Raw genomic sequence first — 14,312 nt, 5'->3', positions numbered from 1 at the left:
ATCTTTTTTCTGGGATACTATTAGTACATATGGACACAGTTTGATCCTTTTTGAGGCTTGCACTTAAGCTGTCTTGGGTGGGTTCAGAACAGCCTTTATTGTAGTCTTCAATAGGCACCATTGCTGAGGATTCCATTCAGTGCTTTTTGAGCTAGGAGGTCTTTTCACCATGGCAGGTGTGTACTCAGGAGCCCCTTACACACATGTGCTGAGCAGTACTCAGCTGTGTACTCAACAAGGACTCCCTGCTCATCTCCACAAAGCTCTTTCTGTGCTACTCTCTCCTTTAGTATGGTGACATGTTTTCTCGCTGCCTTAGCCTCACTGAACACCAAATTCTCTCTTCTCAACTCGAGGAGATCCCTGGGCTTTGGTTGGGTTTCTTCTCCTACTGTTTCGGCCTGGAAACTCCTAAGCAGTCTTCTGGGGCATATGTAGGGCTTACTTTGTTTCCCGGTTCTGAGGAATCACAGTTTCCTCACTGTTTGTACAATGATAAAATCTGTCTTTTCCTGCCTGTTGTCCAGTGACTTAAACTATTATTTCATATATTTTGTCTGATTTTCTAAGCCATTGCTTATGTAGCATGTTGAATCCATCCTTCAGTGGAAGCAAAATTGCTGGACTGCTGATTTTATATTAATTTTTAACTATGTGTTGATTGTTTGGAAGACACAAATCCATAGAAACTACCTTAAGCAGTATAAAGTTCCATTGCCACTTTAATAAGTTTTCTGTGATAGTGTGGAACCAGCCTGTCCCTGTACTTTGGAAATATTTTCAAGCCGTAATGATGTAAAGCATAGATAAGTTTTATTTCTTCCATCAGCTAAATGCCAGAGAGAGCTTTTTATGCCATATAGGGTCAGTGGAACGAAAAAGAAATTTTAAATTCAAAATATTGAGTCCTCAGTTCCACACCTTCCTCATGTTAAACACCCTCTAATTTTATTATTATTATATTTTTTACAAATACCACCAAGTTCTTTAATCTGACCACAGCTCCAACATGTGATATAGCTAAAACCTCATTGCTGGTTTTATCTCTCCATCTTAATTTCTTATACCTACTGATCCTCAGGCCACCTCTCACTCCCTCCTGATAGTCACTATTATGGTAATCTATGCCTTACCTAGCCAGTTTTTCCTCAATGTTTTTTTTATCACCCTCCCCCCGCCCCCATCCCTGAACATGGAAGAGCATTGGCAGCTTCATTATTCTGTTTCTGACCCTGTGAGAAGGAAGCAGGGGGAGGGCCTGTGGGACAGTGTTTATGAAGCCTACAGCAGTGTACAGTAATGTACTAGGCCCTCACACTCACTCACCACTCACTCACTGACTTACCCAGAGCAACTTCCAGTCCTGCAAGCTCCATTCAAGGTAAGTGCCCTGTATGCATGTACAATTTTTTTTATCTTTTATACTGTATTTTTACTGTATCTTTTCTATGCTACACAAATATGTACCATTGTGTTAAAATTATCTGCAGTATTCAGTACAGTGACATGCCATACAGGTTTGTAGCCTAGGAGCAATAGGCTGTATCAGACAGCCTAGGTGTGTAGTAGGCTAGACCATCTAGGTTTGTGTAAGTACATTCTATGATGCTCACGCAATGAAGAACTCAGCTAATGATGCATTTCTCAACGTATCCCTGTCATTAATTTATGGTATCAGGTCTCACTTGCATGCCATATAGCAACAGTTACCTTGAAGATGAGGTGGGTCTCACATTTATGTTCTGGTTCCCAGCGAGAGTGTATTTCTATCCACGTGGGACAGGCCGGTGTCCAGATCGACAATGCCTGCTAGGAATTGTATTGCCTTGAACATGGAATTCAGCTTGATGGGCAAATGGCAAGTGACAAAACCATCGGCGGTGGGGATGACTCCTTCAATATGTTCTTCAGCGAGACTGGGGCTGGCAAGCATGTGCCCAGAGCAGTGTTTGTGGACCTGGAGCCCACCGTGGTCGGTAGGTATTCGGGCCTGAGGGCGGCTTTTCAGGGAGGGTAGAAGATCCTCGCTAAATCCTCAAATGTGCTCCTTCAAATCCCTCTGCAGAAGGGATGAATGGACACACGGGTATGCCTGTGACCATGTTAGGTGAGAAACTGAAAGGCATTGCTTGAAATGTGAGCTCAGGTTCCCAATATAAGAAACCCTCACATGCAGAAAAATAAGCTGCTTTGCCAGCAGTAAGATGAGCCGGTGACAGATTTATTTGTGACTGCCTCAGCCCAGGCAGGTGGTCTTGTAGACCCTGCGTACAGGGTACTGGGCAACATCCATCTTAATGCCATGCAGGAGAGTCTTGACCTGCATCTCAGATATAGGACGGTAAGTAGAGAACGTTCACTGGGTTCCTCCAGGTTAGATCCCTGAGGCAGTTTCCAAGGAGAGCTCCAAAGAGAGGACTTGTCACTGGCCATCCAGGAGAAGACAGAATGTCACTTTACAGTCTGGGAGACCTAGGCCACATAGCATGCTCTGATGAGACTGCCCGGCAAAAGTCACGCTGGTGTGGTGACTGTCTAGTACTCAAGGGTTTTCCCTTTAATTATACCCTTTCATATAAATAAAGAAGTATGTACATGTAGAATTGTCTGTGTGCTCTGCTCCCTTCTCTGAGAATCAGTCAAGCTGGTATTTGAGTTTTTACCTCTCTAGAGCCATAGATTACAGTTGTGATCTGTGTGTTAACATAGAGATGCTCTCTGGTGCTGTTGACCTACAAGGAACAACATGTGCTCGGTATAATTGAACAGTCCCCAAATCTCTCCATGCTGGTGAGTTAACAAGCATCCTGAAAGACCTGTGGCACACGTGTCCTTGTTTGTCCTCATTGTAGATGAAGTGCGCACAGGGACTTACAGGCAGCTCTTCCATCCGGAGCAACTGATCACTGGAAAGGAAGATGCAGCCAATAATTACGCCAGAGGCCATTACACCATCGGCAAGGAGATTGTTGACCTGGTCCTGGACCGGATCCGCAAACTGGTAAGAGAGCACTGGGAAGGCTTCCTGTTGACATTGTCCTGAATGAGAGGGTAGGCCTTGCATTGGGACCAGGAGGTCATTTGGGCAAAACCCAAGCCAGAATCGTGACTCCGTGATCATCATTTCTGAAGTGCATTCATACATCTTAGTGTCTGCTTTGCCGCACATCAAAGTGTAATGCATGTTCACTGGGACAATTAGAATCCGTGTATTCTTGTGGAGGCAAGGAGAAGCGACCACAGCCCATTGGAGGTTGGCGGTGTGGCGTATGCAGGCATTACTCACGGTCTCTGCTTTTCCTCAGGCGGATCTGTGCACGGGGCTGCAGGGCTTCCTCATCTTCCACAGCTTCGGGGGCGGCACCGGCTCTGGGTTTGCATCTCTACTCATGGAGCGGCTCTCGGTGGACTACGGCAAGAAGTCCAAGCTCGAATTTGCCATTTACCCAGCCCCCCAGGTGTCCACGGCTGTGGTGGAGCCCTACAACTCCATCCTGACCACCCACACAACCTTGGAACATTCCGACTGTGCCTTCATGGTGGACAATGAGGCCATCTACGACATATGTCGGCGCAACCTGGACATCGAGCGGCCCACGTACACCAACCTCAATCGTCTGATTGGGCAGATCGTGTCCTCCATCACGGCCTCCCTGCGCTTCGACGGGGCCCTGAACGTGGACTTGACGGAATTCCAGACCAACCTGGTCCCGTACCCCCGCATCCACTTCCCCCTGGCCACCTATGCCCCGGTCATCTCTGCAGAGAAGGCCTACCACGAGCAGTTGTCTGTGGCTGAGATCACCAATGCCTGCTTCGAGCCGGCCAATCAGATGGTCAAGTGTGACCCTCGCCACGGCAAGTACATGGCCTGCTGCATGTTGTACAGGGGGGACGTGGTTCCGAAAGATGTCAACGCGGCCATCGCCACCATCGAGACCAAGCGCACCATCCAGTTTGTGGATTGGTGCCCAACAGGATTTAAGGTAGGACCGTGTGATAGCGAGTGGTTTTACCTTTTAGCATTGTGATAGAATGCTGCCCTTGTGGAGAACACCCCCTGTTCCATGGTAGTTAGCCTCTTGGTATGGTCATAAATGATCGTACCGGAGTGGTGATGTAATCCATGGTATCACGTAACTTCCTTTCTGAGTCATCACACTATTTATCTGTGGTGAGAAAATTTTTTAACAGAACAGGAAATTTTCTGAAGGATCTTTGTTCCCATTTGTGTGGTGGAATTAGCAGGAAATAGTGGTTGGCCTTAGAAATATTTTTTCTTATAACAGGAATTTTCTCAGCATTCAGTAATTTGTATTTGAATTTGAAATTGTGTTCCTATTGGCGTCATTAACTCCCACTTGATTCCATAGTATGTAGAAAGTAAACCGAATTTAAAAGTCTTGTGAAGTGTTTGGTTTAAAGAAAAACAATCATGAATCTTTTTGTGGAGAAAAATTGCAACATCTTTATTCCTCTCTTGGTAAGCCTAGAAATTCTGGCCTGAGTTTGCCTCAGACCTCCAGTTTGTACCACTCTTCCATGTGACACAGGGTGGAAACCTTGTTTTGTTTCAGCTTTGCCCTTTTGATGACCAAATCCTGTCCTGTTGATTACTTTCTCCCTGGGATCTGTGCTTCCCTGAGCCTTGCTTTTCATGTTGCCCTTTCTGGCTCAGATTCTCACTGCTTCTGGTGGGGCTGTTGCCCTGGGTTCTTAACTAGGGCTTCCTATGAGTTCTCTTCCTCTAGTTCAGAGGTCAGCATGGTTGGCTGATCAGTTGCCTGATTTTGTAAAGTTTTACATTAACACAGCTACACTCATTCAGTGGCTTATTGTGGCTGCTTTTGTGCTACAAAGACATAATTGAGTGGCTGTGACAGGCTGTATGGCACACCCAGACTAGAATGTGTACTGTCTCATCCTTTATAGGCAATGTTTGCTGACCCCAGCTCTAGCTGACCCTGTATTCTGCTGCCAAACCTCAGCTCCTGCCACCCCTGGTTATGAAGCCTGAAATGCTCCCCCCTTGGTCCAGCCCTGAATGTCAACCCCTACCCACTATTTATCACACACACAGACCACCTGCTGTTGCAGTGGTAGCAGCAGTCCTAGGACCTCTGGCAGTATACCTGTCACCCTGCAACGCACACACTGACTGGTGGGAAAGCAGGGGGTATGATCCCTTGCGATACCATCATGGTTGTGTACTAGGTGGAAAAAGCTTCCACTACAGAGATCAGTTCCCCTCGTGTTGAAGCCTGTGGAGAAAGTAACGTATCAAGAATCCGGAGCAGTGTCCTTCAGAAGGAAGACAGTTCTGTCACATGGGTGCCTATCACATGTCACAGTTTCTGGGATATAGCCCTTCAGGCAGTTAGAGACCAAGCCAGAATGACTGGCTCTGGCCACGTCTTTCCTTGTCTAGAAACCAGCACCCTGCTTTCTTGGTATAGAGACTGCAGGGTGAACCAAGCCTTCTCTCAAGCCGCTAGAGACCACCCACATGCCTTCCATTTCTGGGAAAGCAGCCACCATTTTCTGGGTTTGACAAAATCTTCACACAGTTCTCTTCCCCTTCTCTGGCAGATGGGCATCAACTACCAGCCCCTCACCATTGTCCCTGGGGGAGACGTGGCCAAGGTGCAGCGGGCCGTGTGCATGCTGAGCATCACCACCGCCATTGCCAAGGCCTGGGCCCGCCTGGACTATAAGTTTGATCTCATGTATGCAAAGCGAGCCTTTGTGCACTGGTATATGGGGGAGGGCATGGAGAAAGGGGAGTTCTCCGAGGCCCGGGAGGACCTGGCAGCTCTGGAGAAAGATTATGAAGAGGTGGGCGTGGATTCTGTGGAAGCCGAGGCTGAAGGAGAAGAGTACTGAATGGAAGAGTGCAGCTGGTGAGTGTACTTCTCTTCTGCTCTCTCCTGCCACACCTCGGCTGGTTTCAAGTTGTTTGTCACTAAAGTTTCTGCATCAAACCTGTCTGCTGTGGTGCTCAGCTGGGACACACTCGTCTGCCCACATGACTGGATAGGACCCCAAAGCTCCCAGACCTATGTGGGAGGCTGGTCTTGGCTGTATGATGCTGGGCTACTGAGGTAGGTGCGGTACCACCCACGTCTTTAAAGAGCCACTGTTTACATGACGGGACCTGGGGCGTGGGCAAGTCAATAGTTCCAATCTAAGGTTTCAAAGCATAAAGATTTACTAAATTCTAAAAAAACTGAGTTAGGATTTTCCATTGAATTTGCCATTTTTCAGGCTTCTCCATTGTTGGGACATGTGGACTAAAGTATAAAAGCTTAGAACTGGAGTTTTAAAATCTAAGGTCCACGGAAGCGGGCTGCTCACAGAATCCCTAAAACTGCTAGTCAAATGTGTAAGGTGCAGACATTTATGGGAAAAGGGTTTTATTGGATTCTGCACTGGCATTCATGCCTCAGATTAGAAACTCTGCACAATTCATCTGTCCTCACTGTCGGTGGTGGCTTAAGTTTGCCCTTGTGCTTAAACAGCTGCCCCCACTGCACCTGAGCAACCTGGGAATGACCTTGATAAAAAAACATTGGTCCTTTCACTTCAAGAGAAGTGTACTGAAATCTGTTAATAAAAGACCTAGTAATACAAATATTTTCTCTGACTTGAAAAGGAAGTCCAGAAGGGTGAAGTCCCTGGTTTAAGTCACTTGGTTAGTTCGGTTGTAACATACCCGGGACCAGTACACAACTAATTCTAAATCTTTGTGCCTTAATATATTTAAAATGTGATAGAAAACATCTTGAATGGACCCTCAGTTTTTCAAAAAGGTTTATTACCAACGAGAGGAAACAGCACGTAGCCTCTGGTAGGAGGCTGGAGGAGCTCACGGCAGGCCAGCATAAGCCTCTACCTGGTTCAGGTACTGCTCCGGGTGGGGCTCCTCCCCGCCCCACCCGCCTTGGGCAGCCTGGTAGCACTGGGCTGTCGGGGCATCCTCTGGCTTGATCCTTCCCGGCTGCTGCGCTCTGCCAGGGCTGGGCCTCCACCAAGAGCAGTGCTGCCTTTGTTTCTCCCTGAGCAGACAGAGCACAATCATTAGGAACCAGGGCAGACTCCACAATCTCAGCACATCTCTGTATTTGTGTTCCCTGAGCAACATTTACATTTAGTATGTTTCTGTCACAGTCCTTTCAACTGGGGACACTGTCAGCCCAGGGTCCTGAGGTTCAGGACTGCCTGGAGATGGCATATTCAAGGTAAGTCCTTCACAAAGTGCACAAGAGGCCCTCAAGGGTGTCCTAGGATGGAAATAACACAAGGAGCAAGAGGGGAAAGTTCTGATGGTAAATTTAGGGGAACGGAAGCTCAGCCTGTCGACTCCGGTCCTGGAAAGCACATGTAGTCAGCTACAATTGCCAGCAGTGCAGCAGGGCTCACGATCCATGTGGCCGCTGTCTCACTGTCCCCTCAGGCACTCTCTTCCTCTCTGGACTGAACCCATTTGAACCAATCAAACTGATGACACAGGAAGCACACAAGTCATCAATAGATGAAGTCCGGCTTTGGCTTTGAATCTTGGAAGCTCTCACACATTTTCCCACCTACTCAGTATTCTGCAGATATGCAGTGGTCAAGCCTCTTGCCCTCAGGTTCACTCCCAGACGCCATGGTTGGGCTCTAGTAGAGGGTTGACTGCTTGAGGCGTGTCCTGACCACCAGATAGTCACACTCGGATGGAGACCACTGGTCTATTCCTTGATTTGTAATTTGCTTAATTTAGTCTCTATTTTGTGAAGATAGTTGGGAAGATCTGTGACCATGCCTGGGCTGCGGCTTTATTTTAAAGGAGTGGCTTCCCTGGGTTCAGAGTGTTGACAGCATCATTAAGACTGAGAGGACCCCCCCAGGGGACAAAATGTACTGGAGGATCAGGCTGCTCTACTGACTTGCAGTCCCTCCCCTTTGGATCTGCCTCTGCTCTTGATCCCCAACCTCTATACACATTCATAGTCAAATAGCCTGTGACAAGTTCTTGGAGAAAAGACAACAAGAGTTTCTTAGGGGCCTGTTAAGTCATCTGTTTCACCATCTGTTACCTTGAGCAAAGGGAAGCACCTGTGTCTAAGACTCAGCAGACCCTGACTCCTCTAGGACACCAGACTCACTTTCCATGCTCTCTAAATACTGACAATAAATCCTCCCCAGCACTCATGCAGGACAGCCCTTCTTAAGAGAGTTTCTGGAGAGCTGTTCCTCAGCAAGCGGGGTCTTTGCTGGCCGCTATGGTGGGGAGGGTTACAATGGTGCCACAGCTGGAACTCTGACAGTTTAGGTTTCCCTGGCCTCGCCTTCCCATCTTCCCGGTCTTCACACTCAAGTGTCTGCATGCACTTGATTACACAGAGACATAGTAAGAGGTTACCGAGTGCCAAGGGAGAGGAGACTGGAGCCTGTGGTGGGGAGACGCTGGGCCAGCTAGTCCCTCACAAAAAACAGACACAAAGAGAACTGTCACCCACTTTTCCTTTGTACACATGCCAATATTCTGGTCCCCACTGACTGGTCGGTGGGCAAGGATCCCTATGAGTACACGGGCTCCACCACCCCGTATCTTCCAACATACAAGTGCCCTCCTGAGGCCATAGCACCTCACCAGGTCATACCAAGAAGAATTATGTCTTCTGTAGCATCTGGCCTAACCCCGGGTCCCTAGGTGCCCCACGATCTCTTGACAAGGAGCATTTCTTGAAGGACTTGGAAAGACAGATCAGGCACAGCTCACCGCCAGTAAGTGGCAGAGCGGGTCTCAGAGGAGGACCTGACTCTGAAGTCAGCTTTCCTTCAGCTTGCCACACATGTGTTTCCCCTCCCCCTCAGTGTAATGACCAGAGCCCTTCTGGAGACTCAAGGATGCAAGGAAAGAAGAAAGGTAAATAATGTTTCTCTTTAAATCTAACAAGGACCTGACTTTGAGCCATAGAATGTATTATGAAAACCATCTAACGATGAAAGATCATTTATCCAGCCCTGTGTGACTCGTGGAACCCTCAGGAATCACGTGGGGTTAGTGGGAAGATCCCTTCAGGCTTCCTTGTATTACACGTGGAGATGGAGGAGGATGGTCCGCAGGGCCTACAGTGGAAAGACCTGCTACGTCCAGGCTGGCTCTGGCTCAGGCTCAGCCACAAGGGGACCCAGCACCAGACTCTCTGGAGCTGGTCACATGGAATGGAGAGTGGGGCTGAGCCAAGAATGACCACGGGCTGGGGAGAGAAGGGGTGGGGATGTGCTCGCTCCTGAGGCAGATAACAAAAACAGATAATCACTGAATGTTGAAAACAGTGGTCAGGCTTATTGTATTCAAAAGTCAGTGCTCCTCCTACCCCCAAACAGCTTGTATCTGCTCAGAGTTTTGTGACTGCCAAATGAAGCAAACCCCCAAATCACACCAGCCTGCTGCCTTGTGACTTGGAGAGCCCCTGACTCTGGGGAGCTGGCCAGACCCGGTGGGACCATTCTGCCAGCAGAGCTGGTCAGGGACAAAGATTTATAAAAAGTCCCGGTAGGAGCTGCTACTTCCATCCCTTCCTGCCGCTCGCCAAGAGTGTCCTTTCTCCTTCGTGGTGCGGGCGCCCCCTCGTGGCGGATTGGGCCAACGGGGCCACCAAGGCAATATATAGTGCTATTATGGTGACTGTACAGTGAATACATACTGTGTGAAGAAGCAAAATAAAGCACTACAGCCCTGCTCCAGGAGCAGGCAGCACAGAGCACCCCTATGTCTTCAAGGCCACCGGCCATTGCTGGAGAGCCACCAGAAGGTGTGCACCCGCCAGCCAGTAGTGCTGCCGCCTCTGGCTGGGCACACAGTAGGGGCTTAACCAGTCCTTCCAGAAAACAAACAATATCAAAGACCTACACGCCACACGGATGTTCACACATGTACTTTTAACCCTTAACTTAGCCTATGCTTCTTAGGAGGTGTTCTCCTCTCACGGACGTGTCCATGCCCCCTCCCCGCACAGCACACACAGCCCTGAGGACATGTTCCAGGAACAGCGTGACTGTGAATGTTCTGGAGCAGTGCTGTCCGATAGAAATATGATGCAAGCCACGTGTTTAATTTAAAATTTTCTAGTAGCCACATTTAAAAAGTAAAAAAAAAAAAAAAATTGTTTAAATAATGTTTTAATTAACCAAAAATATTTAATATGTTATTTCAACATGTACTCAATACCAAAGTTATTCATGAGGTGTTACATTCCTTTCTGGGCCAATTCTTTAGCATCTGGGCCTGTGGTGTGTACTTATGGCTGCAGTGAGTCTCCAGGACACCAGCTCCAGGGCCATGGCTCCCACACTAGACGGCACAGCTCTACCCGAGCTCATAGCTCCCACACACCAAACTTTACCTTACACAATCTAGGGGGGCATCTTTTTAAAATTGAGTTTCCCTAGACTTCAACAGAGAACATTCAACTGTTTTGAAAGTTTCCTCAGTGACTCCACCCCCTCCCCATGACAAGCATTACCCCTCTGTGCTTTTGGGGTCTTGTTTCTCTTTCTTCTGCTAAGAGACAGAAACGAGTCTATAGGAAACCTAAGGCCGTTAACCCCAACAGCCCCAAACCCGCCTCGTCATCCTGGGCCACCACTGTTCCCACAGCTGGATCACTCTGACAGCTCCATTTCCTCTACTCCACGTCCAGCTATTAATGAGGGGGCTGGAAGGTCTGAGTGAACAGATGCTGCAAGAGATCTATATGTCTTGTCTGGTGGCCCTTGCCTCTTGGCTGCAACATACTCCTGGCATGGCCCCTCATCTGCCCTGCTCCTCTCCAACTCCTCCCCATCAACCATCTCCCCAGGCTGCCTTCTACCCACACTGTGCATCCCCCCAGGGCTTCTGTGTCCTTGTGTCCTGGCCGCTGGCCACCCAGCCTGGTAGGACCCAAGGCCTGAGCACTGAAGGAGAAAAGTACCCTGTGGGGTCTAGCCCTGCTCTCCTGTCCCCATCTCCCTCAGAGCCCCCTCTGATCTTCCCGATCCCTCTATGCCAGTGCTCCCAGCACCATGCCCATGGCACACCTCTTGACTTCTGCCCTCGTCTCCTCCCAGCCCCAGCTCAGGCCTGGCTCCCACCAATGGCCTATATACACGCCATGCGTCTCTGCCTCACCTTTTCTCTCTCAGCCCCTTCCCAACCACCCCACCTCCCGCGGCTGACTCTGCAGCTGGCACAGAGGGCCCTGACCCCCAGCCTGCTTAACCCCTGCTGTTCCAGTTGCCATCTCCGTCATTGTCAGTTATCTAGCCATCTCCCTCACTGGACCAAGAGCATATCCATCCTGCAGCCCCAGGGTGCCCCCAGCACTGAAAGGGGCCTGGCTTGGCACCTGGAGTCACTGAGTGAACAGTACCACTCTCTCAAGTGAGGAAGGCTCTGTTCCCAGTTTCTCCCTCACTCTGGAAACTCACTCATCACTTTCTCAGCTCAGTTTTGTAGTCCACTCACCCCTACCCTGACCTTCCCCCTGGCTCTTCTCTACCCCTCCTTAGCCTGTGCTCCAGGTGGCATCTGGAATGGTAAGGTTGGGGAGATGGGGAGGGGTGTGTACGAGGACGAAACAAGAGCACCTGTGGGATCTCGGGCCCTCACAGACCTCCGGCACTGGACCCCAAGCCTCACCACACCTGGCAATACCTGGAAGGTACCGCCGGCTCAGGAACCAGACAGGAAAATGGAATCAGGGTTTTATCCTGCAGGCTGCCCACCTGGGCATTTGACAGCTTCCAAGAAGCCAAGGTGTTTCTCACAACTAAGGCTTTGCTCTCCATAGCACACCACATGCCTCTTCCCTGCCCCTCGGCTTACTGTCCTCTAGAGCAGGGGCACCTTTATAGAGAGCAAATCTCACCCAGAAGAGTTAGCCTTTGGGCTGGGTAAGGGGTATTGGTCTTATTCCAGAAGTACTGCAGGTTGTCTCTTAATAAACCATGAAATCATGTCCTTGGTCTCTAAGCTGTGTGGCAGAGATGCTCCACAGGGTCCTGCCCTTACAGCTTGAAGCTGCTCTGGCTTTCTGGGGCTCCAGCAGTTTCCATGGAAACAAGAGAACGCACCAACCCCCAGAGATAAACCAATAAATGCAACCTGCAAAAGGAGAGAACAGGCAGCAAGAGAACCGGAGGGAACCGGGGGGCCCTGGAGAAAGAGGCGAGTGCGTGGCAGCTGGGCCGTGGTGCAGAACCGGAGAGGCCGCAGGCCGTGGGGCCGAGGAAAAGGAGGGCCTTGCAGGGGGGCTACAGTTCTTGGCAGAGAGAAAGGAGGCCTCTGCAGGTCAGAGAGAGACACAAAGAGAGCAGACGGAGCTTGGGTCAGTGAGGTATCCTAGAGCCTCTCCAGATAGGGGGCACAAGTGCCCAGGGCCCTGGCACTCCCACCCACAGGGGCCGGCCTGCGCTTCACCCCATTATCAGCTGCTTCTCAAGATGTCTGTGAGTGCCTGAGTGGTCTGGCCAAGGAGCCAGCCCAGGAGGTTCTGCTGCATCTCAAAGGGTTTCTGACAGCCATTGGGAGAAGTGACACACAGGGCGCCCTGCCATGATACCCTCATCACCAGCACCTGTCACCCCAGTCACAACTCTTGAGAGCAAGGAGGCCCCTCAAGCCTGAGCCCAGTGCTCTCCCACTCAAGCCGCTGCACCCTGAGTGTCTAGGGCAGCCAGGGCTGCCACACTGACTCCCCACCCACAATCAAGGAGGGAAGCTCAGCTGGCCAGATTCCTGGGCAGGCTCTGGGCCTAGGTGGGGTACAGGCGAGGGGGTTTCATTAAGGTCTGCCTGCCCACTCCCTGAACACTTCCTTTCCCTGGAGACTGTATATGCCATGAGAACAGGAACCAAAGCAGTCTTGTTCCCTTGTTTGTGGAATGAAGGCATGAGTGATGAGGTGGAAGGAGGCTGGGACAGCAAAAGTCCAAGATGAGGCCAAGCCTGCTTGGACCACTCTGGGGTACCCATTCTACTTCTGCCTGATCTACAGGTGCTGTCTCAAGTCTAGCATCGAAGCCAAAGCTGGGGACTGCGCCCAAGGGGAGAGTATTTGGATGGGCCCAGTGGGTCATGGGAGAAGACCGACAGAAAGTCCTGGCCACTGAGGGTGTAGGCGCGTGCTGAGCCAGGCAATGCCCACCTCCTAGCCCCTGCCACTCCACCTCCTGGGCCACAGGGGCAGAGAGCACTCTAGCTCTGACCTCGGGTCTCTGGTACGCTGGATATTGGCAGAGACACCGCCGCAGGGTCCTGGGGGTCGCTCGCCAGCCTCTGCCCGGCACACATAGACTTGAGCATCTGGAAGACGGCGAGAGGCGCCACGTTCAGCTTCAGTAGGTCCACCAGGATTCTGGCGATAACAGACAAGATGCACAATGAGACCTCTGACCACGAGCCCCGCTATTCGGGCGAGAACAGGCCAGTAAAAGCCACCAGACTGGGGGCTAGGCTCAGGAGGGCCACCTCCCTCAAGACTCCAACTCTATTCTGGGCCCCCACGGGGTTCCAACAAGGGCGGGCGGCTGGAAGCAGGGGTGTCTAGGGGTCGCACGAGCGCGCAGCCCCCATCTACGCCCGCTCACTTGAACACGTCGGGGTCCATGGCTCCACCCGCCGCCTGCGCCAGCTCGTACAGCTCCATCTCCTCGGCGCTCAGCACCTTCTTCCGCCGCAGCGCAAGCTTCTGCAGGGCCGCCTCCAGCCCCGGGGGTGTCCCCGGCCCGGGCCCGGTGCCCGGCGCCGCCATCTGCGCCGCTGGCGGGAAGGTGCGTGCCCCCCCGGCCCTCCCACAGCGTCCTCTACTGGCTCCGCCGGCCGTTCATCTCCCTGCAGCGCCACCGCCTGGCCTCCCGGGCAGCCGTACGCCATCCGATCCGCATTTACGAACGCGTCAGTATGTTAGGCGTGGGGAATACATGGCGAGCCAAGGAGAACCGTTCCTGGGAGATCAGGACTTCCCTACTAGGCTGCATTGGTCGTTCTAGCTTAAGCAGCAGCACCCAGTGCAGTGTCTGGCATATAGTGGGTGCTCAATAAATGCCTGTGGGACGAAGGGCAGTCAATGCACAGTACGTAATTGGTGCGCGCCCAGCTGACCCATTAGGGGGCCTGCCCCGAGGGCCCTAATAAACGGCCTCTCCTTTTGCGCACGCGCATTCTTTGCCTTAGACACTGTGTGAGCTCAAGCGCGAGGGGCGCAAAAGCTACCTCTGCGCACGCGCACACAGCAGTGAACCCGCCCCCCCCCCCCGCCCCCGCGCCGCACACCATAAAC

General features: G+C 51.2%; 2 protein-coding genes across 3 annotated transcripts; one reads left to right on the top strand and one right to left on the bottom strand.

The window, feature by feature from the left end:
• Positions 1 to 1,072: 1,072 nt before the first annotated feature.
• LOC107497857 (tubulin alpha-3 chain-like) lies at positions 1,073 to 6,139 on the top strand. The gene is made up of 5 exons (XM_036220663.1): positions 1,073 to 1,381; positions 1,754 to 1,976; positions 2,853 to 3,001; positions 3,306 to 3,986; positions 5,590 to 6,139. The coding sequence occupies exons 2-5, from the start codon at positions 1,856 to 1,858 to the stop codon at positions 5,881 to 5,883; spliced, it is 1,245 nt and encodes a 414-aa protein (XP_036076556.1). The 5' UTR covers positions 1,073 to 1,381; positions 1,754 to 1,855; the 3' UTR covers positions 5,884 to 6,139.
• A 654-nt stretch (positions 6,140 to 6,793) lies between these two features.
• MZT2B (mitotic spindle organizing protein 2B) lies at positions 6,794 to 14,167 on the bottom strand. 2 transcript variants are annotated; one of them, XM_036220664.1, is made up of 4 exons: positions 13,621 to 14,167; positions 13,240 to 13,388; positions 12,137 to 12,316; positions 6,794 to 7,055 (listed from the first exon to the last, which is right to left on the bottom strand). In XM_036220664.1, exons 1-4 carry the CDS (start codon positions 13,782 to 13,784, stop codon positions 6,898 to 6,900), a joined length of 651 nt encoding a protein of 216 aa, XP_036076557.1. In that variant the 5' UTR covers positions 13,785 to 14,167; the 3' UTR covers positions 6,794 to 6,897. The 2 variants fall into 2 exon arrangements, with proteins under 2 accessions (XP_036076557.1, XP_015975677.1); XM_016120191.2 differs by lacking the exon at positions 12,137 to 12,316 and having other exon boundaries at positions 13,621 to 14,151.
• Positions 14,168 to 14,312: the final 145 nt, after the last annotated feature.

Source organism: Rousettus aegyptiacus, unplaced genomic scaffold (assembly GCF_014176215.1).
Source record: "Rousettus aegyptiacus isolate mRouAeg1 unplaced genomic scaffold, mRouAeg1.p scaffold_m13_p_5, whole genome shotgun sequence".
Classification (NCBI taxonomy): Eukaryota; Metazoa; Chordata; class Mammalia; order Chiroptera; family Pteropodidae; genus Rousettus; species Rousettus aegyptiacus.
Note: the sequence above shows the minus strand (reverse complement) of the source record. Positions and strands in the feature narration are given on the sequence as shown.

Bases quoted from the DNA above. Each gene is read 5' to 3' on its own strand.
- LOC107497857 (XM_036220663.1), top strand. From the start codon at position 1,856: ATGGCAAGTGACAAAACCATCGGCGGTGGGGATGACTCCTTCAATATG. The intron at 1,977-2,852 runs GTAGGTATTCGG...TCCTCATTGTAG, and splicing joins CCTGGAGCCCACCGTGGTCG to ATGAAGTGCGCACAGGGACT. The intron at 3,987-5,589 runs GTAGGACCGTGT...CTTCTCTGGCAG, and splicing joins GGTGCCCAACAGGATTTAAG to ATGGGCATCAACTACCAGCC.
- MZT2B (XM_036220664.1), bottom strand. From the start codon at position 13,784: ATGGCGGCGCCGGGCACCGGGCCCGGGCCGGGGACACCCCCGGGGCTG. The intron at 12,317-13,239 runs GTCAGAGCTAGA...TCTGACCTGCAG, and splicing joins CAGCGTACCAGAGACCCGAG to AGGCCTCCTTTCTCTCTGCC. The intron at 7,056-12,136 runs GTTGCATTTATT...CTGTCTGCTCAG, and splicing joins CCTGTTCTCTCCTTTTGCAG to GGAGAAACAAAGGCAGCACT.